The sequence below is a fragment of the Protomyctophum parallelum genome, assembly GCF_964188405.1.
Source record: "Protomyctophum parallelum genome assembly, chromosome: 2".
NCBI lineage: Eukaryota > Metazoa > Chordata > Actinopteri > Myctophiformes > Myctophidae > Protomyctophum > Protomyctophum parallelum.
Window position 1 is genome coordinate 7,027,252 of NC_139699.1, and position 23,793 is coordinate 7,051,044.

General features: G+C 44.2%; 2 protein-coding genes across 2 annotated transcripts in view; one reads left to right on the top strand and one right to left on the bottom strand.

Annotated features, from left to right (window-relative positions):
* The window catches only part of LOC310877378 (general transcription and DNA repair factor IIH helicase/translocase subunit XPB-like), a gene marked incomplete at its 3' end in the record, with an annotated part of 15,045 nt that extends 421 nt beyond the window's left edge, over positions 1-14,624 (bottom strand). Inside the window, exons 1-14 of the mRNA XM_083791208.1 lie at positions 14,480-14,624; positions 12,962-13,161; positions 12,201-12,437; positions 11,844-11,893; positions 11,545-11,680; positions 10,712-10,891; positions 9,743-9,947; positions 7,452-7,766; positions 6,467-6,651; positions 5,216-5,418; positions 4,637-4,733; positions 3,840-3,957; positions 2,700-2,818; positions 126-275 (exon numbers count right to left, since the gene is read on the bottom strand). Coding sequence (XP_083647334.1) covers positions 126-275; positions 2,700-2,818; positions 3,840-3,957; positions 4,637-4,733; positions 5,216-5,418; positions 6,467-6,651; positions 7,452-7,766; positions 9,743-9,947; positions 10,712-10,891; positions 11,545-11,680; positions 11,844-11,893; positions 12,201-12,437; positions 12,962-13,161; positions 14,480-14,507 — 2,223 coding nt within the window. The 5' untranslated portion in view covers positions 14,508-14,624. The remainder of the gene's footprint in view (positions 1-125; positions 276-2,699; positions 2,819-3,839; positions 3,958-4,636; positions 4,734-5,215; positions 5,419-6,466; positions 6,652-7,451; positions 7,767-9,742; positions 9,948-10,711; positions 10,892-11,544; positions 11,681-11,843; positions 11,894-12,200; positions 12,438-12,961; positions 13,162-14,479) is intronic.
* A 1,118-nt stretch (positions 14,625-15,742) lies between these two features.
* On the top strand, positions 15,743-23,793 carry LOC310855039 (GPALPP motifs-containing protein 1-like). Its single transcript, XM_083759883.1, has 7 exons — positions 15,743-15,897; positions 16,250-16,364; positions 18,801-18,908; positions 19,001-19,250; positions 19,592-19,768; positions 19,874-19,972; positions 22,293-23,793. The coding sequence occupies exons 1-7, from the start codon at positions 15,816-15,818 to the stop codon at positions 22,509-22,511; spliced, it is 1,050 nt and encodes a 349-aa protein (XP_083616009.1). The 5' UTR covers positions 15,743-15,815; the 3' UTR covers positions 22,512-23,793.

Genomic DNA, 23,793 nt, shown 5'->3' on the forward strand with positions numbered 1-23,793 from the left:
GTATCTATGGTTGTCTGTATATGTTGAGTATGAACCAAGACAAATTCCTATCAACTTGTTGACATGGCAAATAAACTATTGAATTGAATTGAATTGTAACTCAAAGGAGAGGGGCTCTCTCTCACCGTGGTTCGACCGCCCATCTCCCCGATCACCACCTCCTCCTCAGCATCGATGTCGGACGCAGCCAGGACCTTCTGTAGGAGCTGATATTGCTCTTCTCTGGATGTGAACATTAGGTCTTCCTCCTCCATGCCTGCCATCTTAGTAATCACCTATAGACGGACACCGGGGGGGAACAAAAGATAACTACTTTATTAGGGTGAATATACTTTTTTAGTATGAAAAGCAATTAAACACTAAAAACCAAGAGCTGAGATCAAAGTCAACTCGAAAAAGCAAATGGGACGATTAACCCATTTTGGGGCGGGAACCCCTTTTGGTGTTAGCATTATGTTATGCTTAAGCTATTGGAAAATAGCAGATCTACAAGCTCATAGCGCGCCACCGAGTGGCGCGCTACGAGCTTGTAGGTCTGCTATTTTTTGAAAAATCGAAGAACGACTGACATAGAAACATAGCTTTTTCAGAAAACTGTCGGGATGTAGAAGACATTTTTAGATCTCAGGTCAAAATGGGTTGTTGAGCTTTGCCTGTTGATCTACTTGTCCGACCTGAACACACCTTGAAGCTGTAGCCTTGGTCTACCTGAACACACCTTGAAGCTGTAGCCTTGGTCTACCTGAACACACCTTGAAGCTGTAGCCTTGGTCTACCTGAACACACCTTGAAGCTGTAGCCTTGGTCTACCTGAACACACCTTTGAAGCTGTAGCCTTGGTCTACTTGAACCCACCTTGAAGCTGTAGCCTTGGTCTACCTGAACCCACCTTGAAGCTGTAGCCTTGGTCTACCTGAACACACCTTGAAGCTGTAGCCTTGGTCTACTTGAACACACCTTGAAGCTGTAGCCTTGGTCTACCTGAACCCACCTTGAAGCTGTAGCCTTGGTCTACCTGAACACACCTTGAAGCTGTAGCCTTGGTCTACCTGAACACACCTTTGAAGCTGTAGCCTTGGTCTACCTGAACACACCTTGAAGCTGTAGCCTTGGTCTACCTGAACCCACCTTGAAGCTGTAGCCTTGGTCTACTTGAACACACCTTGAAGCTGTAGCCTTGGTCTACCTGAACACACCTTGAAGCTGTAGCCTTGGTCTACCTTGAAACACACCTTGAAGCTGTAGCCTTGGTCTACCTGAACACACCTTGAAGCTGTAGCCTTGGTCTACCTGAACCCACCTTGAAGCTGTAGCCTTGGTCTACCTGAACACACCTTGAAGCTGTAGCCTTGGTCTACTGAACACACCTTGAAGCTGTAGCCTTGGTCTACTTGAACCCACCTTGAAGCTGTAGCCTTGGTCTACTTGAACACACCTTTGAAGCTGTAGCCTTGGTCTACCTGAACACACCTTGAAGCTGTAGCCTTGGTCTACCTGAACACACCTTTGAAGCTGTAGCCTTGGTCTACCTGAACACACCTTGAAGCTGTAGCCTTGGTCTACCTGAACACACCTTGAAGCTGTAGCCTTGGTCTACCTGAACACACCTTGAAGCTGTAGCCTTGGTCTACTGAACCCACCTTGAAGCTGTAGCCTTGGTCTACCTGAACACACCTTGAAGCTGTAGCCTTGGTCTACCTGAACACACCTTGAAGCTGTAGCCTTGGTCTACCTGAACCCACCTTGAAGCTGTAGCCTTGGTCTACCTGAACACACCTTGAAGCTGTAGCCTTGGTCTACCTGAACACACTTGAAGCTGTAGCCTTGGTCTACTTGAACCCACCTTGAAGCTGTAGCCTTGGTCTACTTGAACACACCTTTGAAGCTGTAGCCTTTGTCTACCTGAACACACCTTGAAGCTGTAGCCTTGGTCTACCTGAACACACCTTGAAGCTGTAGCCTTGGTCTACTGAACCCACCTTGAAGCTGTAGCCTTGGTCTACCTGAACACACCTTGAAGCTGTAGCCTTGGTCTACCTGAACCCACCTTGAAGCTGTAGCCTTGGTCTACCTGAACACACCTTGAAGCTGTAGCCTTGGTCTACCTGAACACACCTTGAAGCTGTAGCCTTGGTCTACCTGAACACACCTTGAAGCTGTAGCCTTGGTCTACCTGAACCCACCTTGAAGCTGTAGCCTTGGTCTACTTGAACACACCTTGAAGCTGTAGCCTTGGTCTACCTGAACACACCTGAAGCTGTAGCCTTGGTCTACCTGAACACACCTTGAAGCTGTAGCCTTGGTCTACCTGAACACACCTTGAAGCTGTAGCCTTGGTCTACCTGAACACACCATTGAAGCTGTAGCCTTGGTCTACTTGAACACACCTGAAGCTGTAGCCTTGGTCTACCTGAAACACACCTTGAAGCTGTAGCCTTGGTCTACCTGAACCCACCTTGAAGCTGTAGCCTTGGTCTACCTCCTGAACCCACCTTGAAGCTGTAGCCTTGGTCTACCTGAACACACCTTTGAAGCTGTAGCCTTGGTCTACCTGAACCACCTTGAAGCTGTAGCCTTGGTCTACCTGAACCCACCTTGAAGCTGTAGCCTTGGTCTACCTCCTGAACCCACCTTGAAGCTGTAGCCTTGGTCTACCTGAACCCACCTTGAAGCTGTAGCCTTGGTCTACCTGAACCCACCTTGAAGCTGTAGCCTTGGTCCACCAGGAACCTCTGTCTCTTGGTGGAGTAGGCCATCTCCTGGGTGTCCTGGGACACCAGAGAGTAGAAGTAGGCGTTGTACTCCTCGGCCACCATTCCTGAAGTCAAAAGGAGCGGAGCGTTAAATGTCTCTCTCTTTTCTTTTTATACATTTTTCTTTCATTTTTAGATGAAAGGCACAGGTACAGGCATACAAAGAACATGCACATAAAACATAATTAAAATTCTTTGCCAACTACAATCAGTGGCTTGCCCCTTGCCTCATTTTTAAAATCCTACCCCCAAACCCCAGCACCAACATATACAACATACAAATCGATCGAACAAATTGTAAATAATAAAATAATCCCTCCCAACACACCCCGTCATAGGCCTGAAAACAAAGATTTCAACAAAGACCAAAAAGAAAAAAGGGGCGTTAGACGTCTCTTTGCACAGAGTAAAGAACAGCTGTGCAACAGAGACTACCTCAAAAAGGTACAATATATTCTGCACTTCCAACACACAGTAAGCTAAAGTAACAGACCTTTCTTGGCTCTGAGCACTCTGCCCAGCCTCTGGGCCTCTTGTCTGTAACAGTAACAGAACAGTAACAGTAACAGACCTTTCTTGGCTCTGAGCACTCTGCCCAGCCTCTGGGCCTCTTGTCTGTAACAGAACAGTAACAGTAACAGACCTTTCTTGGCTCTGAGCACTCTGCCCAGCCTCTGGGCCTCTTGTCTGTATAAAGTAACAGAACAGTAACAGTACCAGACCTTTCTTGGCTCTGAGCACTCTGCCCAGCCTCTGGGCCTCTTGTCTGTATAAAGTAACAGAACAGTAACAGTACCAGACCTTTCTTGGCTCTGAGCACTCTGCCCAGCCTCTGGGCCTCTTGTCTGTATAAAGTAACAGAACAGTAACAGTAACAGACCTTTCTTGGCTCTGAGCACTCTGCCCAGCCTCTGGGCCTCTTGTCTGTATAAAGTATAACAGACCTTTCTTGGCTCTGAGCACTCTGCCCAGCCTCTGGGCCTCTTGTCTGTATAAAGTATAACAGACCTTTCTTGGCTCTGAGCACTCTGCCCAGCCTCTGGGCCTCTTGTCTGTAACAGTAACAGAACAGTAACAGTAACAGACCTTTCTTGGCTCTGAGCACTCTGCCCAGCCTCTGGGCCTCTTGTCTGCGTGATCCTCCATGAGATGAAATCTGAATCAGGACATTGGCCTCGGGCAAGTCAAATGACGTGTCTCCAACCTGTGAGTGACATTAAGGAATATAATGAATTGCATTTGTATAGCGCTTTTCCAAGTGCTCAAAGCGCTTTCATTCATTCATACATTTGGAGGTGAAGCGGCGAACAGTCGACGCCAGCGTCCTCACTTCCCACACAGACGGTGGCGAGCTTACACCGACCGACTCATTGGAAGCAATGTAGGGTTCAATGTCTTGCCCAAGGACACTTCGACATGTAGACAGGAGGAGCCGGGATTCGAACCGCCGACCCAGGGATCAATGGACAACCTGCTCTACCTATATCAATATCAATATTCTATTACTATTACAAATACTATACATATATCTATTACTATTCTCCTTTGGTAAATGGTGCATTTATATATAGCGCCTTTAGCCAAGGCGCTTTAGAGATTGTGCATTACATTCACCCATTCACACACCGATGCATCATGGTGGAGGAAACCATGCAAGGCACCAACCTGTACGTCAGGAGCAATCAGGGGTTCAGTGTCTTGCTCAAGGACACTTCGACACCAACTCCGGGGAGCCCACAGGGTTCGGACTGGGAACATTGCGGTTTCCATCCAGTCACTCTACCTCTGAGCCACCGCCGCCCCCCCCCCCCCCCCCCCCCCCCCCCCCCCCCTTTCCTATCAGATGTTAACACATTACAAGGATAAAGTGGTCATGTCCTGACCTTGGAGATGAAGATGGTGTTTATTTTTGGGTTGAGTTTGAAGTTCTGCAAGATCTGCATACGTTCCCCCTGGGAGGTTGGGCCGTAGATGTAAGGCCTGGTACAAACAAAGGACAGTACAAAACATGTGAGAGTTTAATCAAACATGAACCATGAAACCATTTTGAGCAAATAGGCATTTGACTGCAACGACGAGTGTGTTAATTTGGGCAGGAACCCCTTTTGGTGTTAGCATTATGTTATGCTTTAGCTATTGAAAAATAGCAGATCTACAAGCTTGTAGGTCTGCTATTTTAGAAAGATCGTGAAAATGTGGCCAAAATGTGTTTGAATATATTCTTTCAGAGCGAACAGTTTTTAACTCAAATATTTGCTTCTGGAAGGTTCCTGGAACAACATATTTTCAGATGGGGGGGGGGGGGGGGGGGCGATTACAGATATTTTTGGGCGTCCTTGACATGAAATATTGAGAACCACTGACAGAGAAACATGAGGTTTTTCAGAAAACTGTGTCATGATTTAGAAGACTTTTTGTAGAATCGAGCTCAGGTCTAAATGGGTTAATTGTGTTCAACTCACTTGTTGAGGCGGATGGCGTATTCCTTCAGGGCGAAGACGTTGTCGGCAAACACGATGATCTTGTCGTTGCGTCGCTCGTGGAACTTAATGAGAAACTGACAGGCGCGGAACTTGTTGGGATTCATGGTGTAGAACAGGATACGTTTCTTGGTCTTAATAGCCACGTATTCTCTGTAGAACTCAGGAGACATCGGACACCACACCTGAGGGACAGACAGGCACAGACATACTGTTAGGAGACATTGGGCACCACACCTGAGGGACAGACAGGCACAGACATACTGTTAGGAGACATTCCACACCTGAGGGACAGGCACAGACATACTGTTAGGAGACATTGGACACCACACCTGAGGGACAGACAGACAGACACAGACATACTGTTAGGAGACATTGGGCACCACACCTGAGGGACAGACAGGCACAGACATACTGTTAGGAGACATTGGACACCACACCTGAGGGACAGACAGACAGACACAGACATACTGTTAGGAGACATCGGGCACCACACCTGAGGGACAGACAGACACAGACATACTGTTAGGAGACATTCCACACCTGAGGGACAGACAGACACAGACATACTGTTAGGAGACATTGGACACCACACCTGAGGGACAGACAGACACAGACATACTGTTAGGCCAGTTCTTCCGTTTGAAGCATTATGTTATACTTTAGCTGTTGAAAAATAGCAGATCTACAAAATAGTGAAAATGTGATGCAAATCTTTGAATATATAATCTTTCAGAGTAGACGCTTTTAACTGAAATATTTGCTTCTGGAGGGTCTCTGGAACAACATATTTTCAAATGGGGGTTAGCGGCCAATTATAAATATTTTTTGGGGTCCTTGACATGAAATATTGAGCACTATAGAAACATAGGTATTTCAGAAAACTGCCAGGATTTAGAAGACATATTTTAAATTTTGACTTCAGTCCAAAATGGGTTAAATGTGCTTTATAATTAACCCATTCTGACCGGGCACCCATTTTGGTGTTGGCATCATGTTATGCTTTAGCTATTGAAAAATAGCAGATCTACAAGCTCATATCGCGCCACCGAGTGGCGCGATACGAGCTTGTAGGTCTGCTATTTTTTGAAAAATCAAAGAACGACTGACATTTTTTTAATCTGATCTCAGGTCAGAATGGGTTCATCAGACCAGTGTGTGTCCGGCGGAAACCTCGTATGAATCTGATCTCAGGTCAGAATGGGATAATGGTGATTTGACAATAAGACTCACCTCAGCACACTGGACTTTGGCGATGTAGCCGTTGTTCTGCAGCTCCATCCAGTTGGCTTCAAACAGCTTGGGCCCGATCAGGAAGTTGAGATCCACGATCTTGTCGTCCTCCCTGACCAGCGTGGCGGTCAGACCCAGCTTACAGTGGGCCTGGACGATGGTGAGAACACGACGGAACATCTTGGCTGCAAAGAGCATACAGAACTATAGTTATAAATTATAATACCAAGTTGACCAACTTGTTGTACCTGACTGACCAACCAGGCTCTTTCTGCCCTGGTTCCGCCCTGGTTCCACCTCGTTTATGTTGAATTTGTAAAAATAGCAGACCTACAAGCTCGTATCGCGCCACTCGGTGGCGCGATATGAGCTTGTAGATCTGCTATTTTTGGAGAAAAAAACCCCAAACATGATATGCCCTGCAGTCGCCATGCTGCACCTGAGATGTTCCTTTTTTTACTGACACCCAAGTTTAAAATAAGAATTGAACGCACAGAATATCAATATGAAAGCAAATGAAAAACATGTTATTTCAATGGTAGTGGATGGAGAGAGAGGATTTTTGTCCAACCACAAAACAGCAACCAATGGGTGCAAAGAGGGGCGGAACCAGGGGCGGGACTTGACAAAGGGTGAATTGGCTCATTGTATGACGCTGCAGTTGAAACATATGTACAGGTATTGGTCCTGTAACATAAGTCAGGGGTTACAAACAAAGGCTTAACCCATTTTTGGCGGGAACCCCTTTTGGTGTTAGCATTACGTTATGTTTTAGCTATTTAAAAATAGCAGATCTACAAGCTTATAGCGTGCCACCGAGTGGCGCGCTACGAGCTTGTAGGTCTGCTATTTTAGAAAAATCGAAGAACGACTGACATAGAAACATAGCTTTTTCAGAAAACTGTCATTTTAAAACAGACATTTTTCTAATCTGATCTCAGGTCAGAATGGGTTAATATCTACTATATCTGTTCTATGGGCTCACCGGGGATGGTGTGAACCTCATCCAGGATAATCAGCCCCCACTCCTGACTCCGCATCCACTCCATCACCCTCTCGGCCTCCCAGGACCTCTTGGTGGTGTGCCCCAGCATGGAGTAGGTGCTGATGGCCACCGAGCAGCCGATGGGCTTGTCTTTGGCGTCCGACGTGAACCTGCAGATCTGGGAGTCGTCGATGGTCGACCACATCTTGAACTGAGACTTCCACTGCTCCACCGACACGGAGGAGTTACCGAGGACCAGGCAGCGTTTACGCACCGTGCACGCCGCCGTCACGCCCACCAGAGACTTGCCCGCTCCTGGGGAAGGAAATTCAAATTAATGACGTCAAATATTGAAGCACTTCGCCCGCTACGCTGCAGATTACAGAACAGCTTTCAATGCAATTACTAGAGATGTCCCGATACTGTATCGGTATCGGGAAAAGTATCGGATCAGCCCTTATTTGTCATATCGGGTCATATCGGTATCGGCGAATATGCCACAGATCCAACACAAGGATAAGGGGTTGACACTATGGCAGGTAAATAAAATGTTATGACAATGTTGGGAGTTTGCTTTGGAGTTGCCCCAAACTGCAAGTGCACATTTGAGTGAGGAGTCTGCTATAAACACAACACCAGATATAGCTATAAACTAGGGCTGTCAAATGATTAAAAATTTTAATCAGATTAATCACAGCTTCAAAATTAATTTAATCATGATTAATCACCATTCGAACTATGTCCAAAATATGCCATGTTTTCCTGTTTATTGTTGTGGAAATGGAAATATAAATGACAGAAAGCGGATATACATTCGTTTTTGAATGTTTTTTGTTTTCTAATGCATTTAGTATAGACATGATGTGATGTGAGCATTTGTAGGCCTAGCCTACACTTTGAGTTAAATCAACACTGGCTTTTGGCCATGTAGACTGCGGTCCCCCAGGAGGAAGTCACTAATGTTGCTCTGGAGAGGGAAGTCTGGAACACTCTGGTGGAGCTGTTGCGACCCGACTAGGGATAAGCGGTTGAAGATGGATGGATGGATGAATGGAGACTGGGGTCCCAGTTCAGAGATGAAAATCATAATAAAATGGCCTAGGCTACTTTCTATCAATTTAATTTGGGGGTCCTTGAAATTAAAATAGCTGAGAAGCAATGGGTTAAACTGTAGACTATAGTTAATTGAAATTCACAAAATACAATAATGGCACATAAGCATTTTTGGAAACAGGGCTTGGTTTAGAAAAGCCTATATTTTGCGCTAAAGTAATTATTGAATAACATATAAATGTAGGTTTTAAGGCTAGAATGGCATTGTAGTGGACTGTAGTGAGAGGCGAGATTGTCTCTCCTTCATTGCGGGACTGCAGGACTAGTCTGGAGATAGTTAGTCGTGAATCAGCTTCAGTCAGTGTTTTGGTTCGTACCTGGAGTTGTGCATTATCTCCGCTGTGCACAGCAGCACAGGGGAACTGTCTTTAATATATCCATGGTCGTTTTCAGTTGCTTTCCATGTGCGACACAAAAGTACCATGTGTTTGTTTTGGTAATAGCCTACTGCAGGCGCAGCCATGCTGATTCACGTAATCGCGTAGGACAAAACGAAACCAGCCGGACAAACATTAATGGCATTTTCAAAATGTCCACAAGTTGCGACGGACCCGATCGAGTGATTCTTGCAGCGCGCTGATAGCTAACACTAGTAGTGTGTGTGTGTGTGTGTGTGTGTGTGTGTGTGTGTGTGACTGTGTGTGTGTGTGTGTGTGTGTGTGTGTGTGTGTGTGTGTGCAGTGTAGCCTAATGGGGCTTTGCTAGGCAGACAAAGTAACGCAACAGAGTTACAGAATCAAACCACTTTGCAACCAAACTACAATACACAAGCTATCTCTCTGGTGTTGTTCAATCATGACTGTGTGCTACACAGTGACAGATTTGTTATGCTCTGGACGTTCCTGAGCCACGCGCACGGGCGCATGTTAGGGGGAACACTAACATGCGTTAATTGCGTTAAATATTTTAACACAATTAATTAACGCAATTGATTAATGCCATTAACGCGTTATTTTTGACAGCCTTACTATAAACACAACACCAGATCACGACACTGGTATCGGTATTCGGTATCGGCTAACACAGAAATCGAGGTATTGGGATCGGATCGGAAGCGAAAACAATCGGGACATCCCTAGCAATTACTTGTACTTTTTATACCTTTCTGTGAATCTGAAAACAAGATTACATTTAATTACATGTAGTCAACCTATCACAGAAACCCATTGTCGTCTCACCGCAAGGCAGCACAATGACTCCAGAGCGAGCGCGTCCGTTTCCAAACATCTTCCGGAGGCTCTTCTCCTGGTAGGGCCGCAGCACGGCGGTGGGCTTCAGGTCCATGTTGATGTCGGGGTTCACCGTGTCGTTGCGGAAGTCGTACTCGGCCAGCAGAGGGTACTCCAGCTGGATGCAACGCTTCTGAACCTCTTCAATCATCTCCTGGAATGAAACACAGAAAAGATGAGAACGGGAGAGAGTGGGTCTGAAACGGGAGAGAGTGGGTCTGAAACGGGAGAGAGTGGGTCTGCTCTGCTCTGCTGTCTAGTTTCACTCTGTAAACATCAACAATTACAATCATGAAGACTGAAAATCTAAATATGGCAAAAGGGAAGAGAATATAATTTCTAAAGTTCGGTGGGCCACTAGGGATATTAGAGCAAACTTAACCATTACTAAATCATACATAGATTCTACTGTAAAACTGTTTAGGATGGGCTTAGGAGAAAAATGGTACAATTGTACATGCTTCCTGGTTATGTCCTGTGGGTTTATTTACCCTTTTGAAAGACGAACTGAGGAAACTGGGACTAAGATAATGCCCAAGGTTCTGTCTCCTGGGAGATAAAACACTTTTGCCACTATGGTCACCAAGGCACAACGTGTCGTGCATTGGTGAATGCATGCCTAAGTTATTACTGCATCCAGGCTGATGTATTGAGAAAGTGGAAGAGTTGGTGTACACCAGGGCTCACAGATTGGGCCCAACTTATGACTGAAACGGCATCGTATGAGTATCCAATTGCCAGAAAGAACAATGTATGTCAATACATATAGAATGTCCATTTAGTGTAGTAATGTTTTATTTTTATTTTATATAAGTCATGTGTATTTTGTAAAATCAGTAGCAAACTTTGATGACCAAAAAAACCTCCAATTACAATTATGTTGTGATGTAATGCAACACATGAAAAGGGAAAGAGTACCTGTCTAATTTCACAGGACACAGTCTGTGTCTCCTCCTCCTCCTCCTCTTCCTTATCCATCTGCTCGTAGTAGCTGAAGATGTCGTCGGGAACCTGGGTGGTTGAACTCTGACCTTCAGCCGTCTGCTGGGAAGTAGAAGCCCCTCCCTTGTCTCCCAGTCCCTGTATGGTCTTAACGATCTGTATGAAGGAATCAGATGGTCTTAGAGATCTGTACGAGGGAATCAGACTTCATCAAGACTTCAAAATGGTCATATTTGGGTACGGCTCAGTGCTCATCATATCCCTGATGACTTTGCCTACTGTATTTCAGGCAACATTTCCCAAAGATGTCCAGAAATAACTTGTGGAGATCAGCTACGACGTATCTCCACTATTTATTATTGTACCATGAAGTATATAATAGGGCTAAATTGGTTAAACACTGATGAAGAGCTGATGATGGCGTTCATTTTGATCCCACGATTTTGTAACCCATTTTTCACCCCTGTGTCAATTATCTAATGTGATCCTGGGCTCTACACACCCTCCGCCAACCTAGTCCCCATATATGGGGGACATGGGGAGAGCAACGGACTTGAACTCATGCTTCCTTCATGCCTGAGTGTCCAAGTTGCTCCTTTACACCTGACAGGGGGGAGTTTCCCTGGTTGGACGTAGCGCGTGGAAGGAACACGTTATTCCAACCAGTTCCTTTCCCCTCCATCAGGCGCCCCGGCTGGCCAGGGGGAGGCAGTTTAGAGACCAGGATTACTATGCCTTTCTGAAATGTATCTATGTACATCGGTTTGTGTAACACAATTAACCGGAGGAGGGGAAACGGGTTTCCATACCGCAGATTTACTGTGAACGATCTCCGTGATGAGCTCAGTGTCCGTTCCATCGGCAGTACGGAGACGGCATTCACGGATAACGTCATCCTGCAGGAGGCGCTGAATCACATCGGGGAAGGCACTCTCAACAAAGTATCTGCGTTAAGAGATATGGCGGCACAGTCAGAAAACAGAGATATGGCACAGTTAGAAAACAGAGATATGGCACAGTTAGAAAACAGAGATATGGCACAGTTAGAAAACATTTGCTGAAACAGAAAAGAATGGATATTATTAGTCAAAGAGAACGTGATTCTTACCTGTTGTGTTTGAGCACCATTTTCACTTTACCGTAGCTCATCGTACAAAGCTACAAGACAGAGAGAAATTGAATTATAGGTAACTGACAACACAAACACACATGATGACTGTCACCGGATATTAGTGACTTAAGGCTCATTCATAGTCTGGATTTTCGGTGGTCACCTCACCACCGAAAATCCAGACTATGAATGAGCCTTAACAATGTTCTTTCTGTCAACATTATGTACGATACAGAATGTGCCAATTGGAGCTGTGTGTGTATCCATCCATCTATTCACAGTTCACACATCTTCATCCACCTAGACACTCACATCCCTTGTATTAAAAAAAGACATGTATGCCGTCTCTCACACCTGGATGAACTGCACAATGCCGTCAGGTATGGACGTTTTGCTGAGTTTCTGCAGGTATTCCACAATGTCAGAGGTCTGTAGTCCTACACTGACCGCTGCGTAGAGGGAATACGCGGTCAGCTTGTATTCATGGACGTGGACAGGCCTACATACAGGCTCTGCAATCGCCACCAAGAAATCCTGCGCATATTTGTATACGGGCGAGAAGGCCTCAAGGAAAATGTGTCCATCTGGAGCCTGGAGGAGAAGAGACAGAAAATTTTAAATCACACTTGTGTGAAGTAAGGGGTGACTCACTTCTTTTAACAAACATCGTACTCTATGTTTATTTAAAGTGCTCTAAACAAACATTAGAAAGTCCATTGACTTGGCTGCTATATGACATCACGTGGGGTGCTGGACCGCTGGACCGTTTTTTTTACGCCATCAAAAGTCCATAGACTTGGCTGCCATATGATGTTGGTCTGCTATTTTTGAAAAATCGTGAAAATGTGGCCCAAATGTTTTGAATATATTCTTTCAGAGCGAACGTTTTTAACTAAAATCTTTGCTACTGGGGGGGGGGGGGGGGGTCCCTGGAACAACATATTTTCAGATGGGGGTCGGCGGCCAATTTCATATATTTTTGGGAGTCCTTCACAGGAAAATTTGAGAACCACTGACATAGAAACATGGGGTTTTTCAGAAAACTGTCAAGATTTAGAAGGCATTTGTGTGGAATCGTCCTCAGGCCAAAATGGGTTAACCAAATATCACCATACCACCCAGAGGGGACGCGCAGCGTGGTCGTTCTTCAGGAGCATCTGAACGCGGTAGTCTTTGGCCCCGTACTCGTCCAGTTTGGTGCTGGCCTCGTCCACCGTTTTCCCCGCAGCCGCAGGTATGGCCTCCTGAGATTCACTGCCCATCGCCTCCTCTTCGTCATCTTCCTCCTCTTGGACACGCCGTTTGGACTTCTTGTCTGTGGGTAGACATCGTATCAGACAGACAACATGTTAGGTACGCTTGGACTCCATTAGCCGATGGCCATGGGCAGATACACAGTACACACACACACACACACACACACACACACAACACTGTTCTGTTCTTTGACTATATCGACTATATAGAAGTGTCTATTTGTACGTCTCTAAATGTTTTGATGAATTGAACAAGGTGGACCCTCTTGTAAACAAGAGTAATGCTTATTAATTGGGTCGTCCACTCACAGTTAACAGTCTTTGTATTGAGTTTGTGCTTGAAATGTAGTACTGTAATTCTGCAAACTGTTTTCAATCAATCAATCAATCAATCAATCAAAACACCAAGAAAGATGTGGAGAATTCCATTGTGGTAAGAAGATTGTCAACAAATACATAAATCTGTTGATTCTGATCAGAATCATAAACACTACCAGTGGAGAAAGATACCACAGCAGCCTGAGTGAAGACCAGGGGGGCAGTCAGCCAGATATTTCGTGAAGCCTCATTTGAAATCGGTAGTTCATATAATGGCCTGTTGTGGCGCTGGACTGGACCCAAAAAGCCCCATAGCTCCATAGAGGCCCATGTATTTTGGCCCAACTTCACCTAGACTGTATTACCTTAATAAACATGGTCATGTATACTTTCTTCTTCCAGTCACTAGTTTAAAGTCTCATTTCTAAAGTCATAATATTCTTTTTGGAAAATTATGGTCCCATTAATTAAAAAAACGACCATAAAGAAAAAAAACCATCGCGTATGTTCTGAGGGGCGTGGCTACCATTACAGTCTATGATCGGGATTCCCCTCCCACTCGAGTCAAAATAAAAACCAACGGAGAAGAAGGGGGGAAGTCCCGCCTCGTTGTCTGGGCAGCCAATGACCAGCTGGTATACAAAACGGAGCCAGCCAATGGCCAGCAGCCAGCTGGTACCAAAGATGGCGACTTACATCAGGAATTAGCATATTATTACAGGCTTCATTTTACGTTCATGTTAGACCCGGGGAACGCTTTGTCCATATTTTTTACAGTCTATGGTGAAGACTCATGTATTTTGTCGACGTTTGAAAATGTCATCTAGTATTAATCTCAGGCTAGTGCCACTGTTTAATGGCGAAATTGATGATGGTGTCAGTCTAACATCATGCCCATGACGTGCTGAGGATCAGGTGTGTTAGACAGACACAGAAACTGACCAGATACGTCTGTGTATTTTACCATATTATTAAACTGTCAACAAAGAGAGAATTAAGTCGTCTGGAACTTCATTATTCCACAACAACACAACGCAGATCAAATAAATATCTTCTTACCTCGGTCTCCTTTGTCCCTTTTCCCCATTTCAAAAGCACCCGAATAATAATAAGGTTTTGGGAAAATGTAAACAACTAGATGACAACTTTAAACGTTATGATTCGACTTTAGACACAAAGCAACGATGCTAACTGCGTACTGCACTGAGACGAGTGAGCTCTCTTCCGGAACACGTGACCCATGTCGTTTCGTCTATTGGCTGCAAGCGACAAGCGTCACCAGGCTTTCCTGGTCCAAGATGTGGGCCACAAGGTGGCGGTAATGCGCCATAACATCACAGCCAGTACGTCCAGTGGCGTGCACAGACATTTAGAGGGGCAAGTGCTCAAGTGAAAAAAGGGCACCTTTTTGCAGTGCATTTTGGGGCGGGAACCCATTTTGGTGCTTAAAGGGACACTTCACCCTTTTTGCAAAAAAATATATGTTAATGACGTTTAGAAGCTTTAGATCACTTTCCTGGGGGTATTTATGTGTGTAATATGTGGTTTTAGTTATTTTAGATTGTAGCAGTGAGCCTGTTGTCTCTGATGTCATGGACACTGGTCTCACTACCTTCCTGGACTACAATTCCCATAATTCTTTGGTGCACTGCTCCTCCTTGGATAGGGGGAGAGCTGTCTTACTGAGACAACATGTAGTCCAGGAAGGAAGTGAGCCCAGTGTCCATGACATCAGAGACAACAGGCTCACTGCTACAATCTAAAATAACTAAAACCACATATTACATACATAAAGCCCCCCAGGAAAGTGTTCTAAAGCTTCTAAACGTCATTAACATATATTTTTTTGCAAAAAGGGTGAAGTGTCCCTTTAAGCTATTGAAAAATAGCAGATCTACAAGCTCATAGCGCGCCACCGAGTGGCGCGCTATGAGCTTGTAGGTCTATTTTTTTTTAATCAAAGAACCACTGACATAGTAACACAGCTTTAGAATTGTGGGGGCCTAAATAATATAGTAGAAGCGTTTTTTTTTATCAAGAATTGATCAATGTCACCATGGTCCACACACTACAAATTAAAGAAATAAATATATATATATATATTTATTTATTATTTAAGAGCAAAATTGCCAAAAGGGCAGGGGGTGCTCTTTTGCACCCCCTAGTGTATATCTGTGCACGCCACTGCATACGTTGCCAACTGCTGTAAAAAACAAGAAGAAGAAGAAGACCAGGCATTCCTATTGGCTGCTTAGAATACTCTAAGATTGGCTTGTTTTACTTCCTGAGGTCAGGGGTCACTCCAGAGCAATCGCTCCGAGATTTGGCACAATTAAATTACAATCTAATTCAAATTCTTCTTTTTTTGTATAATATTAAAACAATCAAACTAAAGATGTCACGTGGACCCGGCTTGCCCACGAGCCGGTTAAGAAACGACAGCGATGAAGACTCAGATGACAGTGATGAAGATGGACGTACGGATAGTATTTATATTCATTATGTTATGCTTTAGCTATTGAAGCTCATAGCGCGCCACCGAGTGGCGCGCTACGAGCTTGTAGGTCTGCTATTTTTTTGAAAAATCAAAGAGCGACTGACATAGTAGACATTTTTGGAATCTGATCTCAGGTCAGAATGGAAAACTGTCAGGATGTAGAAGACGTTTTTAGAATCTGATCTCAGGTCAGAACGTGGGGGAAGGTTTAGTGTCCATTTGTGATGTGATTTGCTCTGATTGTAGCATGAGTTGCTTTGATTATAGCATGATGAGGTGCTTTGATTATAGCATGCTGAGGTGCTTGGGTTTTGTTTGTGTGTGTTTTCCAGTGGTCGGCCCGGCTCTCCCTCCCGGCTATAAACGGGGAGAACCCTCCAGCGACTCTGAAGACAGTGAGCGGGAGGTCGTCTTCAAGAGATCCAAGACAACACACACACAGAGAGAGTAGGTTCACTTTAACACACACACACACACACACACACACACACACGCACGTGATTGATTGATTTATTAACAGTTTGCAGAATTACAGTACATTTCAAGTACAACTCAATGCAAACACCATAAAGCATTACACTTGTTTACTGTATAGACTAGAGCACCGAAGTCTGACGTCACTTTCAGTAGAGGGCGCCAATACACTACAATACAATACAATACAATACAATACAATACAATACAATACAATTTGATGAATTGAACAATGTGGACCCTGTTGTAAACAAGTGTAATGCTTAATTGGGTCGTCCACTCACAGTTGACAGTCTTTGTATTGAGTTTGTGCTTAAAATGTACTGTAAATTCTACAAACTGTTAATAAATATTTCAATCAATCAATCAATACACAGGTTCATGCATTTTTTATTTTGCATTGTAATCCCCATAGGGCGATTTTAGGTCGCTTCATATAAGAACTGTGTTTGAAAAATAAACCGACCACCCCCCGGCCTTTCTGTCAGGGGAGTGGCTGTGCGTCGTTAATGATGTCCATTCATATTTGATACTGGAGAAAATGGAATTAATGTGGCCGCAAAAGCCTTGAAACTACATATGAAGGCAATGTCGCTGCTAATATACGTCACGCCCAGCTGTCAACACATTGCGATCCTGAGATGCCTTGTTGACATAAGCTCAGCTGGTGGTGACTCGACTCGTACTAACCACGTTTATAAAAAATAAACGTAATTAACATTCAGTTTCTGTTGTGTGACGGGCAGATGCAGCAACCCCACCTACCCGGAAATGTAGTCTCTGGGTTGTTTGACTTGTTTATAACGCTTATTTTGTTACTCTTTGGGTATATTTGTACATTTCCACCTTAAGTCGATGCTTCATATCCATATGAGTGAAAAGGCCGGGGTGATCGGTTTATTTTTCAAACACAGTTCTTATATGAGGCGATCTAAAACCCCCTATGGAGATTACAATGCAAATAAAAAGTACATGAACCTGGGGACTGACGCCCTCTACTGACAGTGACATCAGGACTTCGGTGCTCTATTCAGTATTTTAGCTGTGACGTGAGCGCCCCCTCCTGAGATACTTCCGGGTCCTACTTTTGTGTCGCTTTTGTGTCCCCATGGAGTTATACTGTGACGCTCTGTCAGACTAAATCTGAGACGAAAACAACCACGAAAGTCTCATTTTACCGCTTTCCTCGCAACAACAAAGCTGCGCTGCTCTCCAAAATCTGGCTGTGACAGGCCGTCTGCCCCACATGGAATACTATCGCCATTTTATTTTATTGTGTCAACTAAATCCTCATTAATGCAAACTAGATTCAACATACTCAAGCCTGCACACATTCTAAATATCCCCCGAAATATTTTACCGAGCAAATGGACTGTTGCCACCTTCAATAATAATGATAATAATAGTCTTTATTGTCTCCACATCATATATTTTTGTTGTCATGGACACTTGTACAAAACATTAATAATTGTACTCGAGTTGGAAGCATTAGGACCCATTTTAACCCTCTATATGGCTTCCTTTCTGAAAAATAACGGCAATTTAAAAAGATTCACGCGTTTAGATATTCTATTTACAATGGGATGCGGACGGGAGCTGGTGCCACTTGGACCCGGACGTAACGTAGCACTACAAAATGACGTCGGACTTAAATACTGAATAGGGTCCACCATTTTCAATTCATCAAAACATTAAAGGGACACTTCACCCTTTTTGCAAAAAAATATATGTTAATGACGTTTAGAAGCTTTAGATCACTTTCCTGGGGGTATTTATGTGTGTAATATGTGGTTTTAGTTATTTTAGATTGTAGCAGTGAGCCTGTTGTCTCTGATGTCATGGACACTGGTCTCACTACCTTCCTGGACTACAATTCCCATAATTCTTTGGTGCACTGCTCCTCCTTGGATAGGGGGAGAGCTGTCTTACTGAGACAACATGTAGTCCAGGAAGGAAGTGAGCCCAGTGTCCATGACATCAGAGACAACAGGCTCACTGCTACAATCTAAAATAACTAAAACCACATATTACATACATAAAGCCCCCCAGGAAAGTGTTCTAAAGCTTCTAAACGTCATTAACATATATTTTTTTGCAAAAAGGGTGAAGTGTCCCTTTAAGAGACGTACGAATATACACAACTATATAGTCAAAACAGGAAATCATCGTAGAGGAGGTAAAAAGGGAAAATAAACATATACAGTGTCAGTGAGGGGAAAAGGGGTGGGTGGGGGATTCACTTTAACGTATATCAACAACAAACTCTGCCTAAATATCAGTAGTAAAAAGTTGTGCATTGCAGCTTTGACAGATGATGATCATTTGCAGGTTCACTGACAAAGTACTGGACCTGTCTGGAATAAAACAAAGTCTAAATATTTACCTGATCTGATTATTGTTTTTGTCCAGCATGGAAGAGACGACAAAGCCAAAAGATGATGATAACGACGACGACGATGACTTCTTTGGACCAGCTCTACCCCCAGGATTCAAGAAGCAACAGAGTTCACCAGAGAGGTGACCAAGAGAAACTCAAGATATGTGTAGACAAGAGTTTATACTTTTGTTACATTATATGATTTAACTAAAGCTTCTGTTGTTTACCTCAGGCCACCAGTACTGGGTCCAGCCTTGCCTCCAGGCTTTCGCAGAGCATCAGACGATGATGACGAGGATAGTGACGATAGCTTCCCAGGGCCTGCGCTACCGCCAGGCTACAAAGCTGAGACCTCGAGCAGTGACGGAGAGTCTGATGAGGAAGTCATCGGTCCCATGCCTGCCAAAGGATTGGTTCAGGATTCTGTGGCTTTGGACTTTGAGCGCAGGGCACAAAAGATGAAGAACAAGCTGACAGGAGATGTGAGCGTTGCCATTTTACTTAACCCATTTTGGGCGGGAACCCCTTTTGGTGTTGGCATCATGTTATGCTTTAGCTATTGAAAAATAGCAGATCTACAAGCTCATAGCGCGCCACCGAGTGGCGACTGACATAGAAACGACTGACATAGAAACATAGCTTTTTCAGAAAACTGTCAGGATGTAGAAGACATTTTTTTTATCTGATCTCAGGTCAAATTGGGTTAAAGACGTGGTGAAATGAAAAACGATGTTTGTTTTCTCACACTTTCTGTGTGTGCGTGTGTGCGCGTGTGTGTGTGTGTGTGTGTGTGTGTGTGTGTGTGTGCGTGTGTGTGTAAAAGGATGGTCCTGAGGTCCTCGCTAGAGAAACATGGATGACGGAGCTCCCCCCCGAACTGCAACACATTGGCTTGGGGGCTCGCACCTTCAAGAAGAAGTCTGGCCCAAAGAACAAAGAAAAAGACAAAGCCCGCTCAATGTGGACCGAAACTCCTGCAGACAAGGAGCGCAAGATCAGGGTAAGCAGCACTGCAGCTCATCAGTTTCAGAATGCCTTTACTTTTTAATATTACATGAGTTTAGAATTTTACTCCCTGTCTATTGTGATTATTCTTAACAAATAGGAGCGCCTCGAGGGAAAGAAGACTGAGAAAGAGGCAGACGACACCCCACAAATGTCCCAAAAGGAGTTGCAACTGGCAGCAAAAGTGTCCAAATATAATGTAAGTTGCACTACTAATGTCAATTTGAATGAAACTGATGCTGCGCAGGGGTTGACACCAGGCCTGGGATTTCATCCTTTTAGGGGCAAGGCCACTTGGCCTTCAGTGTGGTCAACTTTTTAAGGGCACAAAGGCTGAGTGCCATCAATTAAAACAATTATTTAAAGTCCCCGGTCATCATTATTTTAGCTTAAAGGTTAAGGATGATTATTTAAAAAAATTCAAGGCGAACATTGGTTCAGAAAAGTGCTTCTTAAATAAATACGGTAATCACAGCTTTAAATAACAAAATATAAGTAGCTACTGTTGTAAAATATTGTAAACATGTCTGTAGCATGTAGTGGGGTCCCAGTCCAGAGAAGAAAATCATAATGAAATGGCCTAGGACCCTGTCAGGCTGTCACCCTAGGCTAATAAATATACATTTAATTTGGGGGTCCTTGAAATGGAAATGGCTGAGGATCACTGGGTTAAACTGTGAGTTAATTTACAGAAAATACAATGACAGCCTACATAACTTTTGAATGAGGGCGTGGTTTAGAAAAGCCTATATTTTGTGCTAAAGTAATATATTGAATAACATATAAATGTAGGTTTTAACCCATTTTGGGCGGGAACCCCTTTTGGTGTTGCATTATGTAATGCTTTAGCTATTGAAAAATAGCAGATCTAGGTCTGCTATTTTTGAAGAATCGTGAAAAGTGACATGAAAGTGTTTGAGAAGGACTGAAGCCCATCACAGATCACACACCGTCTGCGACCGCCGCGCGTCAAAAGAGCCGCCTCCATTATTTTCAATGAACCTATCGCACACCGGCGGCGTCCGACGTGTGCTGGCACCTCGCCTGGCGCGCCGATAGAACCAGTTCTATTTTCCAGGCGGCGCCGCGCGGCAACGCGTCGCGTCGAACGGAGCCGGTGTGTGTTGGGCTTCACATAGAAAAACTGCTTTTTCAAGAAAACAGTCAGGATTTAGAAGACATTTGCAGAATCGTTCCCAGGTCAAAGACTCAAAATGGGTTAAGGCTAGACTGGCATATGGCATTGTAGAGAGGTTTAGTGACAGATGAGATCATCTCTCCATTGCTGGACTGAGAACTCTGCGCTGGGAACAATGTGTTCAATTATATCCATGGTATATTTCTGTCGCTATCCATATGCGACGCAAAAGTACATTTATGTTTGTTTTGGTGGGCTAGATAGATAGATCATCTCTTCTCCTTTTATGGACATCCACGCTGTTTCGCGTTAGACAAAAATAAATCAGCTGGACCATGTCCGACCAACGTTAATGCATGTGACGTAGGACCGCCACAGTGAGCCACACGGTCGCGAAGGTAGAAAACATTATTTAGTTTTGAGTGATTTGCAGTCTGACCGGATAGCTAGATTAGCGCAGTGTGTGGGCTTAGAACTGTCTGCTTAGAACTTTAGCTGTTTTCACCCGACGGGCAAGTCGTCTTTGTTCATGATTGCTTAATTGTCCATTTAGTCCAGGGGTGGGCAACTTTGACGATGGAGAGGGCCACTATATTTCCACACCTACTCCCTAGGGCCATATATTGCTGTCGTAGCAAAAATAGCCGATCTACAAGCGTTGCGACGCGTTTTGAGCTCGTAGATCGGCTATTTTTGCTATATTTGAATTGGAATCCTGAAAATGTTATGTAATTGGAAATGCCTTTAATTATACTTGTGTTGAGCATTGAGCTACTAATTTAGACTGAAGTAATTAAAGTGGGTCATGTTTGCGTGTTGTGGAATTGTAAACGGCTGAAACCAATATTATATCAGTATTCTGACACTACTCATTAACCCATTTTGGGGCAGGAGCAGGACCCCCTTTTGGTGTTAGCATTATGTTATGCTTTAGCTATTGAAAAATAGCAGATCTACAAGCTAAGGGCCGATTCATACTCCTATTTTACCGCTGATGATTTTGGGGCGTCAGAAATTTTCAGTAGCACCGAAGAGACGACTTTAGGACGGTACCAGCCCCCCCCGAACCTCAAATGACGTCACATTGTAGGCTCTAACAGCAGTGTTTCCCAACCTGTGCTCCGCGACACATTAGTGTGCCATTTGATATGTCGGTTCGGCTCTGAGTCTGAGTCTACAGAGCCGAACCGACTTTTATTCGGCTCTAAAATAGGAGTATGAATCGGCCCTCATAGGGCTACGAGCTTGTAGGTCTGCTATTTTTGAACGACGGAAAACTGTCAGGATGTAGAAGACATTTTTTAGAATCTGATGTCAGGTCAGAATGGGTTAAGTAGTCGCCAGACATGAGCATTGTTTCCCATTGTTTTCTTCCTGACAGGAGACCAAGCGCGGTGAATCCTTGGTCAGTTTGCACACAAAGAAGCTGAAGAAGAAAGCAGCGGAAACGGCCCACGTTCCAGTGGAGCGGAAGGCATTCGATCGGGAAAGTGACCTGCAGTTTAACCGCTTCGACGAGGCCCAGAAGCAGCGACTTCTGAAGAAGTCTGCAGAACTGAACACACGGTTCTCGCACAGCGAGGACAAGATGTTCCTTTAAGTAAATGTAGACCAGCAGCAAGTCCTCCAAAAAAGGCCTTTGTTTTTGGGGCAGAATTTGATTAATTTTGGGGCAAAATTAGATTTGTGTTGGCTGGATAACTCTCACCCCTTTTCCAACTCAATCCGAATCAAAAGTGAGTAAGTCCGGACATGTCGCCCGGGGTGAGATGTTTCTACTTTCGGGGTGAGTTATCTACTAGTCCCCAAAAAACAGTGTGTGATGGAGAGAGAGCGCAAGAGGGGGAGTGAACACTAGATGGCAGTAGAATAGAGTAGTCTTTTTTTATTTATATATATCCTATATAATATGTCCTATAGTTTACTGAATTAATCATTAAAATAGTATTTTATAGCTCTGACCCCCAGTCACACTCAACCCCGTTACACAAGTCATTCTCTCCTCCATAACATTAATGAACTGGCCCTTTAGTGACATCACCAAAATGAATTATGTTTTTTATTATTGTAAGAAAACCATCGCTCATCTGCTGAAAAAACTTAAGTAAGGTGCTGGAGTCACAAAAGGATATTAATGAAGAAAAAATAAAGGTAAGCTTCGCACACTCAAATCTGAACAATCTATTGATTTGCAAGCTTTCGGTCAATACTGACCACCTTCAGGTATGCCTGAGGACGGTCGGTATAGACCAAAAGCTTGTGAATATTGATTGTGCACAGATTTGAGTGTGCGAAGCTTCCCTTTATTTTTGTCATTTATGTATGAAAAAAGAAAATCACACCCGTGTGAACCGAGTGGTGCAACTCCCCTCTCTGTCTCCCCCCCTCCCCCCTTCTCTCTCTCTCATTAGCAGGCAACAGTGCAGCACTGTCCCTCTCTCTCTGTTTCTGGCAAACAGCGCCCCTACTGGTACTCAGATAATACTGGTGCTCATTAACGTACACATAGATAGGTGAACACACGTCACATAGACACAGTCACAGACACACGGACATTGCTGTTCCTTGGAGTGGTTGCACCACTCAAAAATCAATAATACATTGTTGGAAAATATATATATATATATGATTTCTTAATGTCATGCATGCCATGTGGTCTCCTACAAGGACTATTGAAAGAGGATGGGAAGCGAAGACCGTACGGTGGACTCCATGTTGTTCCCTGGAAGGAAAGAAACATACCATGCGCTACAAAAAGTGTTGTAACCTGCCGTTTTTTTCTACTTTCTAATTATTTGTTCGGCTCAAAACATTGTGTTTGTTGTCATGACAAGAGTTGGATTTGTCCGCGACGTAAACGTCTTTAAATAAATACTTTCTGA